The following is a 22,296-nucleotide window of genomic DNA, read 5'->3' on the forward strand; positions in this document are numbered from 1 at the left end:
ACATAACCCTTAACAAACTGTGGTAAGAAAGTACTGCACATGTTCCGGCATCTCTGCTGGGAGCGCATCTAAGGGCCACTCTGCTGTCAACATCCATTTCTGGCATAGGACACCATGGCCTCGGTTCAAGGAAAAGCAAAGCTTTTCACATGTTAATAAATGTAAGGCTTAAATTTCAGGAAGGTCTGCACTGCATCTCTGATAAACTAACATTTGTGCTTTCTAAGGCTGGGGAGAGGAAAGTGGGGAAAAACTTCAATTACATCTTACAAAGGGAGACTAGATAGATAAGGACACTTCCTCTACAATTAATTCACTCAGTAAGTACCTTTTACTGAATGCCTTCTCTGTGCCAAGTACTGGGAATACAGAGGTGAGCAAGACTTTACGAAGTCCTTTCTCTCAGTTTACATTCTACTAGAGTTGATTCAATTAAAACCTTATATTTATTTGAAGTGGAAATGTGGGAATACAATATAAACAATAAAAAGATAACATAGTAAACAACTTAGAATTTATTTGCAAGGTAGGAAATAAAAAGCATGATTTTAACATTTATTTAGAATATGAACAAAACTAGAAAAAGTTAAACTACAGAAAAGAAAGTAGAGAGTACTGAAGTTGGCTTAGTGGCCATATAATACAAACAAGCAAAACCCAAGTTTCTTTCATGCAAATAAGCCTTAAGGAAAAGAGAACAGGAATGTTTATAGAACAGACCACAACAAGTATCTTAAAAATTTACATAAGAAACTGTACATAAATGAAAAAATAAATTAGACAATTTACAAGAAATGTTTTATAGGTTATAATAGGCTATAACTTAGTTTATTATGAATAAAATTTGTAGCACATCATACATTTTTACATCACAGATTCAGTGTTAGAATAATTCCAACATGACAGAGCTCAGACTTGGCAAGAACAATGCAATAGATAGAATAAGGCAACTTAAACGGAAATGGCTTGTATAAGTAAAATTAACACAAACATCTTCTAGGTATGATTTGATCTGTAACTGGGCAGAATTAAGACAAATGCCACTCAATTTCAGTTAAAAAGCCAGAGTTTCACTGTAGTTCAAATAAAAAGTCAAAGCACACAATGTATTAAAAAAATGATAAAACCATCTTAACCTGACTTACATCCATGTTCCATTAATTGTATTTAGGACAAGGAGACCAGAATATTAATGTTAGGTCTATAAAGTTATCTTTTGTTTCTAAATGTAAACTAAAAAGGGCACCTCAGAAAAAAAGTGGCAGATTTCAAAATGGCTTAATACTGGTGACAACTATCAACTGTGCCAGGTATGAGATCCGTATGATTCAGAGACACAACATAAAGCTAAAATAATCTCAAACTATCTGCATTATTTATGTATATTTTACAAATTATACAAAACTGAAATGTTTTCTTTGAAAGCTACTGGAACTGTAGGTACTGCGATGTATGAAAGATGTTGAGAAATAGAAAAAAAATCAGCACTATCTTAGATGTGAAATTTAGTTGCACATTTATACAATTCAAAACCTTGAATTTTAACTTTACTCACTCCTTTGAAAAATACATTCCTCATTAGTTCTTTTAAACACAAAACTACTGGTCGCTACAGCAAAAAGACTGAAAATCTAAAAAGAGAAATAGCCTTTTGACTACACAAAGAGCCAGAATGTAAAGATTTGGGTTTTTTTCTTAAGGAAAAAAAAAATTGATTTCCTCTCAAACACATTATTCAGTACCAGCTGTAGTACCTGAAGTCCCAACATCAACTCACTGCTACATTTATTAAGCTGGAAATATCAGACACATGTACAATCTGATTATTCTCAGGCAATCCTAAGGATAAAGGTATTTTAGGTCTTTATCATACTTGATGTAGATGACTACAATCCATGACATTTCAACTCACTTAGAGATAATTAAAATTGCGTTTTATAAATCCCACTATGAATTGTGTTTGACAAAGGCAATAATTCTAGGAGGGGTTTATCCCACATCTATCCCCACTCACAATGATCAGAAATAAGAAACAGCTTAAAGAAAAGGGCTATTAAAAAAAATCCCAAATATATCTAACATTCAAACATCCATAAATTTAGTGGTATGTTTCTTTTTGTACAACGGAAAAGTTATAATAATGCCCATATAATTTTGAAGTTAGAGCACAATAAAAATTCCAGATAGCTCTACAGATTAAAGCACATACACACACACACACACACACACACACAAACACACGCCCTTGATATTACTTTAAGGTATGCCATTACAGGCAATAACAAAACATGAGAGAATAACTAATACCATTCTATGGTGAGAATCCAAAAGCTAGTACCTCTCAACATACATCAACACAAATAAAATGAACTCTAAAACATGATGCCACATATCTGAACAAATTGTTTTCGTCACTTCAAATGGTGCCGTGAATGGAGCAACTAACTGTCTTTTGGGACGGCCTGCTTTTCATGGAACCCTTATTTTCAATAGGCTATTAAAATACCTCAAAGGAAGAAAAATAATTACTCACTTTTTGGGGTCTTTGCTAATCAGTTACTAGGCTCAGTAGAAATATAAAGCTACTGTCTCAAATATTGAAAACAGGCAGTAATATCGATAAAGCACATTACTTTCTGAGATTATCTGATGACAGAAACAAAGTTGGCTGAATTCCTTCTCTATTAGAATAAAACACCCTAAAATAAACAAACTTATTGGGAAAATAGGACATCATTGACGTTTCATGGCAAATCATCATGTTAAATAAGGTCAAAGAGTATTATTACAAAAATGCAGTATGTTTCTAATATTTTGTTTATACATACCACAAAACAGTAAGTTAAATGCAAAATAACACATACTCATTTTTCTGGTGATTATCAGTTTTTACATGGCTTTAGCAGAGAAAAAGTTTCTAAACTACATTCTCAAATGCAACAGACTAAAAAGCATAAAGTGCTCAATAGAGAAAAAACAAAATATGAAACATTTTGCATATAACAAGCAGAGTGGTTATAAAGGACATTTGGAAACTACTGCCTTGCTAAGCTTTCCACCCAAAAATGCGACCTTAGAAATCAAGGCAAGATGCCTTGATTCAAGGCAAGATGGACGACTGCTCTTAGAAGGCAAGAGTACCGCTGGACATAGAGGAAAACCTTTTCCCTTTGAGCTGCCTCATTTTTCTTACAGAAATGGACTTTCAGGAACTGGTACTGAGAATACAACAATCACATTTGCACGCAAAGGTAAAAAACTCAGGAATCTTCACAGTCTAATATTTGGCAAACAATCTGAACCTCTAGAAGGACTGTCAAGACGCCACATATATTACTGGCAATAGCGCTAACTTTACCTAAACTGAGAGTCCACCTATTTAAACTAGAGTAGCTGACCAAGGAACGCCCTTGTCAATAGGCAAGGAAGTCTACTAGTACTTTGTCTTTGGAGAAGTCGGGGTGTAGAACTGAAGGCCATTAGTTCTCAAAGTCTCTCTGGTTAAAAGGCAGTCTTCTGGGGGTACGGATGGTGGTAGCGGTGGTGGAAAGTTCTAGACCTTGTGTTCTTTACCAAGCGCCCAAGCAAACTGATAGTGATCCTTGCATTTGAAAATGTTATTTTTAAAAATGAAAATTAAATCCACAAGTTATAAACAAGATTCTCCTTGTGTGTACAGAACTCAATGAAGAATTAAAAGGGTTTCTTTTTAGTCCTTTAGAATTGGCTTCTCAAAGTTCAATTAGATAACGTGTGTGTGTGGGGTTAAGTCTTTGGAATCATCCAATTTACTGCAGTGAAGGAAATACATATTTTGAAGACGGATGAGGATGCTCAGGATGTGTCTTGGGCAACTTTATTATTAGTATCATTAGAGAAACGATACCTACTGTAATGAGACGGCAGGATGCAATGTAAGATGTTTTTTGGAATGGTCAGACATACAGCTTGTCTGAATAAAATAAACTAGGCCAAATGAGGTATTTCTTATCCCTCTTTACGTATTTAAAAAATAAGGTTCTCACGTGTTCCCTCTCTAACGTTCTTTAAAAAGTCCAGATTCAAATTTAAGTTTTAATGAATACATGATAGTGTTCATTTTTAAGAGCTAGTTCTAGAAACTACACTAATACAGTAACCACTACCCAAACGTGGCTACTGAGAACCTGAAATGTGGTTAGTCTAAACTGAGTTGTGCTGTAAGTGTAAAATACATACTGATTTTGAAGACTAAGTAGCTACAATCCCCCAACCCAAAAAAACCCCTAAATAACTTTTTATGATGATTACATGTTGAATTGATGACACAGATATACTGGGTTAAATAGAAATATATAATTTAAATGAATTTCACCTGTTTCTTTTTACTTTTTAAAATATGTCTGCTAGAAAACGCAAAATTACATGTTGCTCACACTTATTTCTATTAGACAGCACTGTTCAAGAACATAAGAGCTTTGAGGCATTAAGTTGATTGGGATTAGAACCAAACCTATTTACCACTCTATGCTTATACAAGCATTTTCCTGGGATCATAATAAAAAACTAGAATCTTGGCAGCCTTCATCACAATTCTGTGTTCTTATTAGAAATACTTATTAGAATTACTCCAGTAATTCTAGATTGTACAAGAGAAAAGCCAAGAGGTCTGTCTTCTCACAGTGGTGAGATAGTTGCTCACTTTATATGCATTTTAGCAGGTAACTTCAGTTTCAAAAGACAAAAAGTATGAATCATAGTCCCAAATTAACCAAAGTATTGATCAAAGTAACTTGTATATGCTTTTTTTTTTAACTTGTATATACTTTTACCATTCCATTTCCTTCTTGACGACAGCCCCAAACCTATAACTGCTAATGTACAGTTTGCCACAGGTATAAAACTTGAAGTTATCATTTAAAAGCAAAAGCTTCTTGTACAGATGCCCAATCATAAAATTCTAAAATAAAAAGATAGCTTTTGGCTGAAACATCTAGTCACGAAAATGGAAACATTTAGTAAGAAAAAGTTTAAACATTGTAGGTTTTCAAAATGACCACTGACTGACATGAATTCAAAGTTCTAAATATTCTACATTCTCAAAATTACCTTCACATGCTTTTCCCTCTGAACATTACTATTATTCGTATGTTCATGTCTATAGAGAAAGAAAACTGAATTTTAAGTATTTGAGCACAAAATTTGAAAACTACAGGGAGAAATATCTTTATCAAGCACCACCTCTTGAGAGTCAATTGAAAATTTTTCTCTACGGAGCAAAACTGTCGTGTAAAAAGACAGCATAATACCTCTTTCTTCCTGTAATATAAAAGTTTTAAGCTCTTCAAAGTACATCCAGATTTACTCTAATTTAAGGAGGTGAACAGTTTTTCCCAATTTTCCCCAAGTCTTTCAACTTCCTAAACCATAAGTAACAGTCTCAAAAAACTTTGCTGAACTATTGGACCTCCAAAATGTTACTGCCGAAGTAAAAGTCTGAAAAAATTTATAACATTATAAAAAATGACTTCAAAATATAGGATAAATTCCAAGGCAAAAGGATTTACAAATTTTGGAACTATAATGCTTTTATTACCAGAATGTACGAAACATTGATCCTTTTATAATTCTGCAATACTGCCTCAGATTCCCAGTTTCAAAACAACTTGTCTTTTAAATTTCCATAACATGCGTTTAGAATAAATGATTTTGTTGCTGTTCACAGTAGAAGACAGTCTTTAGCTTTGATGGTTCAGACCTAATTAAACAGAAATGGCTAACTTTGGGCCTAAGATAAATGTGGTATAGAGAGAAGAGCACAGAACCCTACCAATACACATAAGCCATACTCCATTCAAATAGTCCTGGGACCTCACTGAACGGACTTTCAAATAAGTAATTAAGCCTCCAATTAAAAAAAAAATTTTTTTTAAATGTACTATCTGATAAACTCAAAATACAAAAAAATGCAGTATCACCAATTATGTGCATTTTCTAGGATTCATTTTAAAATTCAGGCTAATGTTTAACAACAGTATTTCAATTAAATTATGGTATTTGAAAAAGGTTATATACTTCTGAGGAAAGAGCACATAAACATGCTTTTTGGGAGAAGATATGTTTGGAAAACAACAGTAATGAATAATTAATATTGCTTTTTAACATTTCTAAAATCATATAAAAATGATCATCTCTGATTGCCGTTTCAGTAAGTTTCGATACAGGGTATGTTACTGTCCACTTACTAGTAACCAAAACACACAAAGAACAGACTTGTAACAAATATTCAGAATCAATTCTTTTCAAGAGATAAACATTTCTGAGACTTTAAGATTCACGTTTGAACATACAGTACTGCAATGTTGGCTACATAAAATAAAATAAATAGAAAATCTTTCAGAGGAAGCTCATTAATCAGAGACTGTATTGCATTTAAGGATTTAACACTGGCTATATACAGAAGGGAAAGCATTTCGCTTAGAAATACTTCACATTACTGGAGCTCTCTTTTTAATATGGCAACACATAGCAGCTTACCATTCTGACACTTAAAAATCAACAGGAATAGTGCTACTCTTTCATCCTTTGGTTCCCAGTGACAAATAATGTAGTAATAACACCTCTGGTTTTCAGTTCCTCTTGAATGACATTTATTAACAGAGAGAAACCCGATGCTTTAGCTGAAATTTGGCAGCCCAAGAAGTGCACCAACTGCTCCAAAATATCCCTGCATAATTTAAAAGCAATTATTAATGTAGTGCAGCTTCTAAATGAACACGTAATATTAACCACTATTAAGAACACATACTTGTGTATAATCTATTTGAGAACATCGATTCAGAAAGGTACCAATTTGTGTCATCAGTTATTGTAAAAAAATATTTTTTTAAACTGTATTCTCAATATATACAACTTTTTTTTTTTAGTAATTGAATTCCATGTTTAATTGCTCAATATTTCAATCAACAGTCTACTTGAAACAATCAAATAAGTTTTCTGGTAGTATATATTCTTCATACATTACAAATATTGGGTTGACCAATAAGTTTGTTCAGGTTTTTCCTTAAGATGTTGCAGAAAAACCTGAACAAACTTTCTGGCCAACCCAATACATATGTATGTATATGTATGTTTTTGTATTATAATTGAAGCTAAGCATTTTCTAGTTAATTATAATATATATACCTTTGAAATACATATTTTTTTATAAAGAGTGGCTGTCAGACACTAAAGCTTCTAGGACTATTGCTGCAATTCTGGCTCCCCTCCCCTTTCCTGAAGAAAATTCCTTTGGCTCTGCCTGCCATTCCCACAGCAGAGGACACGCCAGGTGGAGCTGCACAAGAGTACACGTTCTGACCTCTATAGCGAGAGCAGTGACAATGACACATGGAAGCTCGTAAGAGCAGAACAAATACTCAGAATCTGTATTATTAAAATGCTTAATAAAATATTCACTTGACCACAAACAAAATAATTCAAGGTAAGTTTACTTAATTCAAAACATTTTGTGAACTGATACTTGCTCCAATCAGAATTTAATTGGATATTGTGATCGAATAGGAAAAGAAAATCTTGAAGAATAAACTCCGAAATGTTAACAGTGGTTACCACTGGATGTGGGGGTGAGGCTGTGGTGGGAGGATTAAGGAGATTTTCATTGCTAAATTATATATATATTTATTGTTCATATTTACCATTTATTCTCTCAGGGGAGGAAAAAAAAAGAAAGAGGGAATTCCCTGGCGGTCCAGTGGTTAGGACTCTGCGCTCTCACTGCCAAGGGCCCGGGTTCGACCCCTGGTTGGGGAGCTACTACTAATATCCCACGTGAGGCGAGGCCAAAAAAACAACAATAAAAACCAAAACAAACAAACAAAGGAACAAAAGAAAACAATTTAACAAAACAAACCCACTAAGTACACAAGCAGCCCCAGTATTTAATGAGCTCACAGACCTGATACTGCTCTCTCTTTTTCAGAAGAACTGTGAGATTCTCATCTTAATGGGATGTCTGCCAGGTTACAAAAACGCCCACCCCCTAACTCAAACTGAAGTGAGGGAATCAACATACTATTTACGTAAATTGCAGTTTTATACTTCACTTATAAAGTACCGGGCAAGGAACAATATATGAAACCTGCATTTCAAAGCATGCTATTAATATTCACAAAACTTTATTTTCATATCATACCTCATGCTCTAGAAACAATGCTTTCAGTTGACCTTTTGACCAGTAATCCAGTGCATATGCCAAAAGTTTCATGGAGAGAGTATTGACACGTAAAAAGTTTCCAACAAAGACAACTCTGTTTATCTTCTAAAAGAAAAGAACAAAGAAAATGACTTGAAAAACGAATTATCAAGTAGATTTTACAATACAATACAGTTTATGAGATCTCTACTTACAAATATAAACAACTGGTACCTTTTTTTAGTGCCTACTACATTCCTGGTATATGCCTTCATTATCCTGAATATTTAAAAATTAGTTTAGGACATGCCACTACACTTGTCAAAACCCATAAAATGTACACTAAGAGTGACCCCAAATGTAAACTATGGACTCTGAGTGATGATGTGTCAATGTAGGCTCATCGATTTTAACAAATGTACCAAACTGGTGCTGGATACGGACAGTAGGGGAGGCTGTGCGTCGGGGGGGGGTCAGTGAACTCTGTACCTTCCACTCAGTTTTGCTGTGAACCTACAACTGCCCTAAAAAATAACGTCTAATTTAAAAAGAAAAGTTCTGGAAAGACCCTAGTTAAATGATCATAGATAGACTTGTTTTTGAAAATGGCCAATAAGTAATACATTCAGCAAAGAAAGTAATTTGGAGAAATGTTACTGATGAGATAAAAGGAGACAAACCAAGGAAAAGTATTTTAAATGTGTTTAGGATTAAAAACAAGCTGTAAACTTGGTCAGCATGTTGCAGTTTATGCTCAGCAATGATACAGAAACCGTGGACTTTATCTATAGCACTGGAGAGCAAAACTGACTGGGATACTGGCATGCCCACCCGACCCCTAGGGCTTCCAGATGGAGGAACTGATGTTTGTTTTGAATCTCCAAAAAACCTATTTCTACTCTCACAATAATATAAGTACTTCTGCGTATACATTTTTGCACACTGAGTTTGGATAGCGTAAACTATAGCCTTAATTACTGTTAAGTCAATTGGCCAGTGAAAATCTGGACCTACAGGGATAACAAAAAAGATCCCAGATTACTATCTGCCCCCTCAAAGTTAAATATTGCCCAAACCTAGGTTAAAATGCCTGCTAGTGGCTCCCTCAACTAACTTACTACACTGTTATTAAGAAACTTAAAAGACAGTATTCTAATTTTGAATTTAGAGTAATTCAGAGGATTAATTCGAGTCTCTGCACAGTTTTCTCTCTGCTGGAGCCTCCCTTTCCCCAAATATCTGCACCCATGATTCTCTCACCTCCATCAAATCTTTGCCTAAGAGTCACATTTTCAACAAAGCCTTCCTTTAACTACCCAGTTACTCAGTAATTTGTCCTCTGCCACTCCTGGTCTGCTCTCAATTCTCTTTATCTTGTTTAATTTTCTCCTTTTTAAAAATAGCATTTATCACTTAATACGGAATAATTTACTTGTTTACTGCATCACTAGAATGGCTGTAAGCTCCACAAAGTCAGGGATCTTTGTTTTCTTCACTAATTTATCTTAAGTGCTCAGAACAATACCTGGCACATGGTACTCTGTAAATATTTACTCAGTGAACAAACGAATGAGTGAACAAATGAAGAATTCCTTTAAAAAGTAAAATTCCCAACACATAAAGTATTTGATATTTATAAAAATTAAATGGGCATATACCTCTATTACACAAAGGCAAAATTGTATATACCGTCTTCTTCAAATAAAAATAACCCAATTATGAGGTAAATCTAGCAGTACATGATTTTTGTAAGTATATACATCATTCAAATTTCATGTGAAGAACGGTCTCAGTGCCTTCATAGCCCTGTACAATGCTGCTTGATCCATATGCAACAAGGCAGCACTGTAAAGAAGCCGAGGGCAGTAAGAAAACTTCCAAGTACTTCACTAATCAAATGTAACACTAGCAGGAAAAAAAACCCCACCCACTTTCAATAATAAGTTACCTCAAAGCGTCTTATTGTTTAGATAGAATTTTTGTTTTACAACTTCAAGATATTTAGGTTGTATATTTCTGAAAAGGTTTCTGGATAAATATGAAATGTAAATTATCTCTTTGTCCTATTTCCGATTTGAATTATCTGCTACTTTCTTTAAAGGTAGTATTCACAATTGGATAGGTAACATATATATTAATGAATCTTGGGATTTAATGGATTAAGAGATCTCGATCCTATGAGGCCTCCTTAAGGAATACGAAGAAGTCTGCTACATGTACATAAAACTCCAACTCACATTTTTCATATAATTAAACAATTTTTTTTTACCTCATTAACAGCACACATTCGTGCCACAGAACCAATGTTATTGGTGATAGTAACTAATGTAGCTCTTGCTAGATCTTCTTTACTAACAGATTCTCGCTTCTCCTTATAAATCATATTCCCAAAACTGCAGAGAAATGAAAAACAAAAACAAATCTGCTGATAACAAACAACATTTCATACATTTTGAGAATATAGCCTACAGATAAATCTACACATGTATAAAATAAGGTAGACATGTACAAGGTTACTGACCCAATGAACTGTACGTAGTAAAATACTGGGAACACCCAAACATCTATCAAACTATGATATATTCATACAATGAAATACCATGAAGCTGTTAATTAAAAAAAAAAGGGTGGGGGGAGAAAGGAAGGAGGGAGAGAGGGAGGAATGGAAGGAAAAAGAAGAAGACAGAGGGTAGGGAGGGAAAGAGGGAAAGGATGAGGGAAGGAAGGGGGGAAAAAGAGAGAGAGAGAGGGAGGGGGGCAGGCAAACAGACTAGGATATACTGCTGTTGTAGACTATACAGTCCTCCCTCTTACCCATGGGGGATTGGTTCCAGGACCTTCCTTGGACACCAAAATCTCTAGATGCTCAAGTCCCTTGTATAAAATGATGTAGTATTTGCATATAACCTATGTATATACTTTAAATCATCTCCAGATCACTTAATAACACTTAATACAATGTAAATACTATGTAAATAGTTGCCTGTGTGCAGCAAATTCAAGTTTTGCTTTTTGCAACTTTCTGGAATTATTATTTTTCCAAATATTTTCGATCCGAGGATGGCTGACTCTGTAGATGTGAAACCATGGATAAGGAGACCCGACTGTATATAGTATACTATATAATGGTATATAAATGTTACCTTCTAAAAGTTACCTTCTGTAAGGGGAGGATAAGGATATTTATTTGTATTTGCATAGAGAAACACTGGAGGGATACTCAAGAACTAATAAAAAACAGTTTCCTATAGTGCATTCAGGGGAGACTTTTGATGTATATTTAATTTTAAAACGATATCAATGTTCAAAACTTAGAACTAAACTGGGTAAGAGGAAGCCCCTTACAACTTCCTGATGCACTGCTTTCTAAAAACTAAATAAGCAACTTTAATTACAATGTAAATGTTAAACTTACCTAGATGCTACAGCCCAACCAGGCAGACCAAATCTTTCATAATCTCCTCCGTAAATATCACGGACCAGCTTGTCAGCTTGGGTGCTGTCACCTTTGGATGCCATTTCAAGAGCCTCTTCAAAACTTTCACAGCCAGTCAATAAACTACATAAACCAAGAAAGGTACCCCCTCCAAGGCTAAAGAAAATAAAGAAACTTGGTAAGTTGCATTTACACGCTGTATTCTTTCTCCAAAGTAAAAGGATGGAGCACTCATTTATTCAATAAACACATGGATAGATATTGCTAAACCTAAGAAAAACACATAGCAAAACCAAATTTGTCAGATCAAAGAATAAACCAAAGGAAAAAAATGTTGTCGTGTGAACAACATGACACAGAAGACCTTTTATATCTTCTAATATCTTCACCTGATACCTTACACTTTGTAATTGCTAAAAATAAATGTTTTTGTGTGCATGAAAAAGGAGTGCTAAAAGTTAATACCATACAAATTAAAAGGGGAAAAATTGTAATTCTAAATGGTTTCCAGGAAATAATTTTGTGAAAGGCCTATTTACTTAGCCTGACAAGGCTGAAATCAACTCAATGTGATACATTAACATTTACATGACTCCGATATGAATACAGTGAGGACATTTATGTCAGGCTGGTCATCATGTTAAAGACAGAAATTAACTTGGTTCTATTATTCTTTTGGATATGCTCACAAAATGAAATTATGCCACTCTAGCCCCTAAATTCAAAACCTCTGCTCCCTAGTCTCACCTAAATTCCTAACAGGTTCTATTCCTGAATCACTGTTGGAATTTAGTTAACAGACTGAATTTCTGTCTTTTTGAATTGACTGAAGTAGGTAGTACTTCCCTGTAGTTCTTTGGCATAGAGAGTTACAACGGAGGTAGACTTTCAGCCACCACAGAAATAAAATACTAATTAAAATTAAGTATTATTCAAACAGGAGTACTACATTAAAATTCAAATGAGTTTTTTTCGGGACTTCCCTGGCAGTCCAATGGTTAAGAGTCTGTGCTCCCAACACAGGGAGCATAGGTTTGATCCCTGGTTTGGGAACTAAGATCCCACATGCTGCACAGCGTGGCCAGAGTTTTTTCCACAAATCAATCTAATTTAAAGCATCCTAAAATCTTTCTTCCTCAATTAAATAAATAGGAATCTCCAGCTTCCTTAAAAGTTGATAAAAGCACATATTGGAATCATAAGGAAAATTTTAAAATCTCATTTCACATTCATATTTCAGGTATTAAAGAAAAAAGTTCATGTTAAATTCATCCTATATGAATTAATTACAATGTTGCCAAATACTCCACTTAAATGTGAATCAAGTAAGAATGTTTCAAGCTTTAGGCTTAAATATATCTACATAAAAATGAGAAAAATGCTTTGGAAAATAAAAATGTTATTGGAATCATTCCAGATAAAAATTCACTCTTTTCATTTGGAAATTTTGATGCCAAATGATGCTAGCCAATATAAACATTTAATGATTTTAGTTTGAGTCTACACACATGCCTTATAAAAAAGTATTATCTGCAACACTTTAACTTATACTTACACATCTACATTTTTAGCTGTTGCACAATACACATTAGTTTTCTGATGAAGCTAGCGTTAATATATAGATTTCACAATTTCTGTGTATAAAACAATATGAACATTACATGAAGTTTCTAAAAATCTTATATTTGTATTTGTATGGAAATATGTATGTAAATATGTTAATATAAATGTTTCAGACATTAAAAAAAAAAAAAAAAAAAACAATATGAACGCTGCCATAAGAACAAAAAGGTTACTACCTTGTCCCAGTTACTCGTTTATAGTTGTCTTTGGAATGGACTGCTAAAATACTGACTCCAGAACCAATGTTCACTACCAGAAGTGGATAGGGATCATCCAGGTTGAAAGGCATCTTTTGGCATCTCTCAGGTTCTGAGGCATTAGCAAAATAATAGCACTCTGCTTGTCCATTGAAACTGACAGAATCTATATACAGCAAGCCCTTTACAAGGCAGTCAAGTTCATCCAGTTTGTGCAGGTGGAGGTTTCCAATCTGTAAAAAAACACCAAAGCGAGTTTTATAAAGTGAACAAAGGACAGCTTTCAAAATACTTGACTCGACTACACCATATAATTTCCATGTACCTTACAAAACTTCAAAATCATGTACAACCCACACGTTTTCACTTGTCTTCTTTTGTGTCAAAATCTCTTAGGGACTTCATTTAGTCCTGTGGTTCTCAGTGGTGGTGGTATTACTTCTAGAGGCGTTTTGGACATCTGTGGGGACTTTTTAGTTTTCACAAAGATGGGGAGGAGGGGAGAATCAAACTAACATTTACTGGGCAGGGTCTTGGGGTGCCAGACGTCGGCAATGGGTGGGGCAGTTGTGCAAAAAAAAAGAGTTAACCCTTTCCTGCATTACCTTTGAACATTATGACAGACATTTTTGTAGGCAGCAGTAGGAAAATTCGTTTATAATTATCTGAGCCTATGTAAACACAAAGTATTTTATCTATATGTGTATAGACACAAGGTATTCTTTACGTGGTTTTAATACATACTACATTTGCTAGGAACGCAACCACCATATAAACTGAGGAAGTGTTGTACTTTTTACTGTTTGGAACTTTACCTTGTGTTGTTTAGCATCTTCGAAAGTTATGTCACAACAGCAATACCACTTATGGTATTTGATTCTCCAATAAAACATACCTTATCAATCTAGCATTTGTGGCTTTAGAAATTAAGTTCAATCTATGTACATACAAGCATCTAAATCTGACTACTTCATTATGCCCTCTTGTGTGATCATACCAGAGAATCCACCTACTGATATATAAATACCTTAATTTCCTATCTTTATATTATAGTTTGGGTACTAATGTGAAATTATTAAATTCATTTCAGGTTAGTAAAGAGTATATTATAAAATATTTACTATAAAAGATCTCAGCTTAGATAAGCTTTTCAATTCTCTAAGGACTTACTAGGTATCACTCCCCCTTGTGTTCCCATGGCATCTCTTTTCATAGCAAAAGTATTAATTGTAATGCATTGTACTTCTTAATTATAATGCACTGAACTTATAGTTCACTTAAATGTGTGGTCTAGGATACTGCACTCTTTGAGAGCTAAGTCTGTGTCTTATTCCTAGCTGACTTCTCAGTGCCTAGCACAATACCTAACACAAGCTAGATGTTCAAATATTAGCTTAATAAATGATTGAGCACCAACAAAAATATTATAAAACTTCATCACTAGAAAATATCAATACTTCTTAAAAAAAACTTAGAACTCCGTAATTTGAATTCCAGTATCTCCAAACAATGGCCAGGTGAGAGCTGGCTTCAAGGACACTGCTTTTGGCAAACATTAAATATCACGCATCCAAAAAAACTGGTTTCAAATTTATGGTCAGATTACTCAATAAACTGAATACAAATCAGTATTACTCATCATAAAAATTTTTAATAAAAACTACCCCAAATTACAAGGTATTCGCTTCTGGGAGCCATGTAAGTGATCACTTATGTTCTAGATTTTCTTATGTGAATTTGAGAAACTAAATGGTCCACATGCATATTTTCAAGAAAAACAAATTTCAGTAAACCCAAGTATAACCTTTTAAATCTTTATTCTAATGGGAAGGACTGGACGCTTGGCAAACCCCTACTAGCACAGAAATCGACGCTTACATAATCCGCCTGCCACATCCAAATGACCCCCTTCAAGACAGAAACATGGTAGGGTCGATGCTATAAAATCCAAGAAAAAAGGGTTAATAGGGACTTTCATTCAGGTGTCTGTTAATCAAAAGATACAGGTTTCAGTTGGGGTTTGGGAAGATGGTGGCCTTAGGAGAGATGACTGGATAATACTCAAAAAAACAAGCCAACAGAATAATAGTGAAAATATTTCAAGCCCCATTTATATCTGGCTTTGCACACTTCCAAATTCACTGAAGTCTGCTTTTACTGTAGCTTTGTAGCAGTTCCTAAACTTAGCAGGTTTTACCCCATATTATGTATGACAGGCCCAACTCTGGCCAGTTTTTACTCATTGTATAAAGGTGTTTAAATGCTCCAATCAAAAGCAAGTCATGAATACATACTTCCCCTGTATCAGCAGGGGGAACTAGTCTAAGAAACATACCAGACAGAAAAGGAGCCTCATACTTTAAAAACTGAAGAGAATGGGTATTGATTTTTGCCTGTAAGTTAAATACCTACTGTGCGAAAATCTTTTTCAAACTTGTAAGCACCACCTCCTGTAGCACATAGCACCGTGTGTAATGTTGAGAAGTTTTTATCTCTTCCCATTTGGATAAAAGTAGGCAGGTCCTGGGTTGGAAATCTGATAAAGTGCAAGTTCCCTCTCCGGCCAAAAAGTGTTAAATCTTTCAGTTCAAGGTGTACATCCCGAATACCAGTGGATCCATAGGCTACATTAGAAGTCAAATATTTCCGGATACTTTTTAAGCTCTCAACTTCTTCTTGTTCTTCTTCTGCTGTGATATCGATAGGTTCAAAATATGAGAGCTTTACCAGAGTTCCCCCGATGTCCATGCCAAACCATGGGAAAGCTATGGATAAAAAACAAATAAATAAAAATATATATCCTGATTTTAGAAATGCAAATTAGGACCTAGTTAATTAGCCACAAGCTTCATTTACCCTGAATCATGCATTCAGTCGATAATACTTTTGAGGTAAGACAGATCTCTGTGAAACTCACCCTTTTCCCTTCAAAGTGTTATTCTGTGTATTTTCTAAAAACCCGTAACTTAGCATGCCTGGGGCTGGACCAGGGCCTTTTAATTCCTGGTCTGGTAGGCATTCCTTTTCATTTATTACATATTTATCATGTGCCCCAGGAGATTAGGAAAAATTTGGTTTTAATAATAGGTCATCACCTACGGCTTGAAAATGTTTCTAAGATTTTAATGTAATAAAATTGGCCTATCATCACTTCAAGTAACCCAAGGGAAAAAGTACCTCCTTAAAAAGAACTTTTTTTCTTTGCTCATTAAACTTACTGGGCTTCTTTAGTGCATCTGGTTAATAAAATCAGCTGTTGATAACGTTGAAGGTAAATCTACTTGGAAACAGGCACACTTGGGGAGGTAGTATCATCTGGGTTTGGGACTTGGTGCTCTCTCACTAACTGGGCTATATGACATTGGAAAAGCCATTAACCTCTCAAATCCTAGTTTCCTTAAGATCTGTTTCTATTCTCTGGGATCTTAATCATTATGATAGAGACAAAAATAATTTAATACTTAAGATACATAGATTATCAAGTGCCTAACAACATGTATTTAACAGTTTATTATGTATAAGTTGTCAAGGAAATTTAGTTCCCTCTAAAATTCTACTTTGTTTCTTATATATTCATATTTTACTTATTTGATATGTGTGTACCATTAGAAACTGGGAACATACGATTCAACGAGAAAAGATTCTATACATTTCTCTATACAGGCACAATGCTTTTGTCACCTATAGATTTGTATAAACAACTAAGATGCTGAAGAAACTAAATTGTCTCAGTTTTGTTGGGTAGCTAGCAATGGAGGCCATCTTAAATAAGTAAAACACTTGTATTGATATATATATTTTTTTGGCCACACCCCGTGGCTTGCGGGATCTTAGTTCCCTGAACTAGCACCCTGCGCCCTGGGAGTGAAAGCGGGGGCTACAAGGGAATTCCCAGTAACACACTTTTAAAATGAATGAGAGGCCATTCAAGACTCATCTCACATCTAGCCTGTTAGATACATCTATGTCTGTTCTCTTAGGGGTATCTGCTCTTAAAGGAAGAGTAACTTGAGGTGCTATATTGCAGACCATGAACGTCTTAGTAACCTTAATATCCAAACTAGAACATTATAGGTCCCTTCTTTTGCATAGAAATCCTTTCAACTCGGCAGAGTTCTGGAATTCATTTCCTTATGCCAGAGAAATAATCACCATTCAAAAAGTATGGGGGAGGCAACAAGAACACAGAAGACACATATTCTTAATTATGATCCACTCCTTTCATTTAGCAAGTGATCTAATTTCCAGTGCATTAAAGCAAATACTTATGCTTGTTATTCTGTCACTAAAATGAGAAGGGGAGGGGGCACAAAACTCAAACTTTATTGATTTGTGATAAAAGTACAAAGTTATTAAGTACAGAGGCCCACTAATATTTCCATGAGGTAAGAAAAATACCACTTTCCAAAGAAATCCGGCAAATATCTAAATCTATAGCTTTCTTGCTTCTGGCCAAGGGACAGGTTAAAAGTAGGTCACCAGTGCATAAGCATCCTACTTCTTGCATACAGCCTAAACATTTCTCATTCTTTCGAGAATAAACTCTCCACTGTCAAGGTGAAAAAAATGAACCAAAATACATTTAAAGAACAAAACATACCTTCCATAAATATAAATAAGTACTTTGATGATGGCAAATAAACATTACCTTCTACAGACTTTGAGCATTTCCTAGAATCTCTCATGATCTGTTTATGTGGCCTTCCAAAAAAATAGTAGCTCCTATTCTATTTCTCACCTTAGCCTAAGAGAACTGCCATTAGTTCCCCATAAGTAACAAAAATATCCAGAATCACCATAAGCAGAGTGCTACCAAGAAATTATCTTTCCTACCAGGTAGATTATGTATGCAAAAGAAGAAACCCACATGCCTGATCACCTTTTTAGCCACAAGGGCAGACTGTTAATTTCTAACAAACTGCATTATAAAAGTTTGGTGTCTTGTTAAGTGTTGGTAAGAGGTAGCGGAGAAGCTTTAAGGAGCTATTTAATTGCTATTGGCCCCATGCAGATTTTAGCCCAAAGGGATCCTATGCGAAACTAGGATTTAATTGTTCTTGAGCAGAAAGAGAAACCAAATGCTGAAAATGTTCAGAAACATTGGTGGATTATTTTAAGGAACAAAATTCTAAAATGAGCATGTGCAGTGGTCAATTCCAGATACGGTTCAAGTTCCCGAATAAAAGACATTTCACTCTTCCCAATAATCATTCCGAATAAAAATGTTGCTTTAAAACAGACTAAGAAAATAAACCATACTCACACCTTCAGTATTATAATTCCTCAGAAGAGCTTCAGAAGACTTTTCCCCCCTTTGGTAAATTAGTTACATCTAAGAGAATATTAGAAACTATCACCTCCAACTGCACCTTACTATCCACTGGAAGTGATCCACTTAAGTAATGACTCAATTTACAAAGGGGCCCATCAAATTACATAGAAGCAAACGCCACACATATGCTACATACTTCTCTCTGGTCTTGACAAAAACTTCACATACCTTAGTGCCTGGGTTAGCAAAGCAGGCACCCAAACCTACACTGCACCAAATGAAAAAATATATATATGTATATAAATAAAATCTTTTATTATTACCTTGTTAATCATGTTACATGCTCTACAGGTAAGCAGAACAGAGGCTGACCCTTACCTTAAAAAATCATGTCAGTTGAGGTACAGAAGAACACACACTGTTTAGATTTTTACTATTATTTAAGTAGTGTGAAAAACACAAATAAAGGTAATGCAAACATTGCCACTGTTTTGGTTCTAGCAAAAAATTTTCATTAGATTAACGTTTGACTTCATTCTTCCCCTGGAGTTGAATTAACACGTAATTTCAAATGCTCATCTTTTAGTTATACAATTTAGAGGATGAAACCAATTCCTTTTCTTATTTTCTGGTTAAATACAGGCATTTGGTTTATAGGCTGGTATATACTAGTGATGTATCAAAAAGCAATGTTTTCTAACACTTGGGTGAGTAACTGTAAGAAAGTGTGTGAAGCCAAAGTCACTTGTTTAACTAGTATGAGATACAGTTTTTAGTTACTAGTGCTGCTCTAAGGATTAAATGACACAATGCATGTAAAGATAGTGCCTTACATACAAAGTGCTCACTAAATTTATGATTATAAAAAAAAGAAACCCTACGCAAGAACTCAAAAACAAAACAAGTGTGTCTTTAGCTAATCTGAGTGGTTTGAAACATCAGAAATAATACTTTCCAGTTATATATATATATATATTTCCATGACAGTTCATAGTTGAAATGCTTTCTTCCCCACACACAAAAGAACAAGATGTTCTTTATTTTTACTGTAAAGAGCTGAGTAGACAGTAAAGTCATCTTTTACATATAGGAAACTGGAAATGTTATTTCAGACTTCTAAATCATATTAATTGACTGGTTTTTCAGCATAACTCTATTTTAACATTAATGGTCTCACAATGTACCACAATATATTAATAAACAAATTACTTCTAAAAAATAGGTGTTCTTTTATTTCTCAACCTAAAGTTTATTTTATAAACTTTATAAATTATCATCTTTGCTAGGTATGAAACACCTTTGCCACAGACGGTATTCACACCTGATTATAAGTTTGCCCAAATCTAAGTAATCAAATCGCTGTCATGGCAAAAATAAAATAATACCATAAGGGTCAGAATATGAGCTTGTCATAGTTAAACTCATTTTACTAAATGGAAATTCTAACACAAGCAGAGAAAACCTGTGTGTTGAGGGAAGATGTCCAACTGTTCTACATTACTGCATCTGTTCAAGATTCATTTAATTCAGCAAATGTAAAGTAAAATAGTAGTGTTTCTATATTACTCTCTCATTTTAAGACTTCACATCACTATTTCATAGACTCCTGAACGAGAACTCTTTAGCTATCGTTGTTTTTTTTTTTTAAAAAAATCATTGTTTAAAAAAATGTTTTAATTGGCAGATAAAACTACCAGATCATAAAGGTTTGTGCTTCTCTAAGTATTTAGACTACACCCTACAGGTGCAAAAGAAAGAATACAGGACTATGAGTCAGGTGACTTAGGGCCCTGAACCTCTGTTAGCAGAGTTGGTTGGTGCAGCCTTGGAAAAGTTACTCTGGGGCTCAGTAAGTTCAGTTTTCCTCAGCAGTAAAATCAGAACCAAATTATCTCACATTTAAATAACAATTAACAGTTTTTGGAGTGCTTTGGTATGTAGCCGCTCCGTGGAGGTTTTCAAGACCGGACGGGCGGGAAAAGCCAGTATCAGTGCTCCCGTTCTATAGCAAGATATTTCCTAGAACTGTTGGGAAGATCACACAACACTGCAAAATGGCAAAACACCAATACAATTCTAAGACAGAAGCATGCATCCCGCATTCCTAGTCGCTCTGGAAGAATGAACTTCAAGTATGACAATCACAACGGCTGAGTGATCAAATAAGCCATTCACAGGAGTAAAAGGTTTTAAAAAGGCTAAAAATAAAAGGAAGCAAATAAAAGTTGATCTACTCTCTTTAAGTATGGAAAGTTTTTGTTTTTTTTTTTTAAGTATAGGCTATATATAGTCGTAGAAAAATCTCTACGGGTAGTCACCAAAATATTAATAGTGGTTAGCTCTGAGTGGCGGGAATACGGATGACTTTGATCTTTTTATCTGTTTTTTAAAAAACAAACATGAACTAGTTGTTATTCTAAACAAGTCACGTCACTTACCCACCGGTAGGTTACATGCCGTGTGTTTAAAAGCTCTAATTATAACAACAGAGACAACTCCCAGGAACCCACCGGGATTTCAAGGACACAAGCAGAAAGCTCAGAAATCAGTTTAAAAAAAATTAAAAAAAAAAAAAAAAAGATTGGTAAATGTCCCCGCGCAACTTGACATCTGTGACCACCCATTTTCAACTTGACTTCAGAGGAAGCTGGGAGCGCGCACTGGTAACTCTGGTCTTGCCTGCCAAACCCCAGAACAAAAATTCCCCCTTGCACCTCCCAGCTCTCGAGGAGGAAGGAGGAGGAAAGGCTAGGGGGCGGCAAGCGTTCGTCAACCGAGCGTAGGGGGATGGGGAGGGAGCCTCGAACCGGGTGCTGCAAAGGTCCCTCCGCCCCCATCCCATGCTGGGTGCCGCCGGGGAGCGACCGGCTTCGAACCAGGCCACCACAAGGGGCTTCCCGACGTGGCCCAACTTGCTCTCCCAACCCGACGAGCCCAAGCCCCCATCTTACAGGGTTTCTTGGCATCCTTGATCTTCATGGCGTCGGCCTGAGGGGCGAGAGGCAGCCTCGGGTACGGCGCGCAGAGGGTTGCGGCGGCGACTCCGGGGGTAGCTGGGCCGCGCTGGGAGGCCCGGCCGGTTCCTCCCCTCGGGCCGGGCGGGGCGGGCCAAGGGCGGGGCGGGGGCGCCTGAGACGAGGCCCCGGCCCAGGGGGCGGCCCCCCCCACCCCCGCGAGGGGCGGCCGGGACCGAGCGAGCAGGGGAAGGCCGCCGGCCTCGCCGCTCCGGGGCCCCCCGCCGCCGCTCCAAACAAAAGGCCCCGGTCCCCCGAGCCGCCGCCGCCGCCGCCGCCGCACTGAGAAGCAGCCCGCCCAGGCCTAGCGCCCACGTGATGCGAGTACCCCCTTTCTCCGCTCTCCGCCCGGCTGCTGGGGATTGTAGTTCCGCGGGTCGCGAAGCCCAGCTCTCAGGCTGCAGCCTTACAGATGGACTACAAAACCCAGGATGCATCGCGGGCCCTCCTCCGAGGCCCCTCCGCTTCCGGAGATGGCCTCAGAGTGGTCCCAGAGAGAAGGGGGAGGGGCCTTAATCACGCCAGCGACGGGGCTACCAATGGTGGCTGATGTGGGCGGGCTCCCGAACCCTAGAGTTCAA

At 36.2% G+C, this 22,296-nt stretch overlaps 1 protein-coding gene across 1 annotated transcript; it reads right to left on the bottom strand.

Annotated features, from left to right (window-relative positions):
- Positions 1 to 497: 497 nt before the first annotated feature.
- PANK3 (pantothenate kinase 3) lies at positions 498 to 21,983 on the bottom strand. Its single transcript, XM_068536338.1, has 7 exons — positions 21,653 to 21,983; positions 15,842 to 16,194; positions 13,409 to 13,662; positions 11,589 to 11,765; positions 10,443 to 10,566; positions 8,174 to 8,299; positions 498 to 6,706 (listed from the first exon to the last, which is right to left on the bottom strand). The coding sequence occupies exons 1-7, from the start codon at positions 21,678 to 21,680 to the stop codon at positions 6,656 to 6,658; spliced, it is 1,113 nt and encodes a 370-aa protein (XP_068392439.1). The 5' UTR covers positions 21,681 to 21,983; the 3' UTR covers positions 498 to 6,655.
- Between the last annotated feature and the right edge of the window lie 313 nt (positions 21,984 to 22,296).

This window comes from Eschrichtius robustus, chromosome 2, assembly GCF_028021215.1.
Source record: "Eschrichtius robustus isolate mEscRob2 chromosome 2, mEscRob2.pri, whole genome shotgun sequence".
In the NCBI taxonomy this organism is placed as follows: Eukaryota; Metazoa; Chordata; class Mammalia; order Artiodactyla; family Eschrichtiidae; genus Eschrichtius; species Eschrichtius robustus.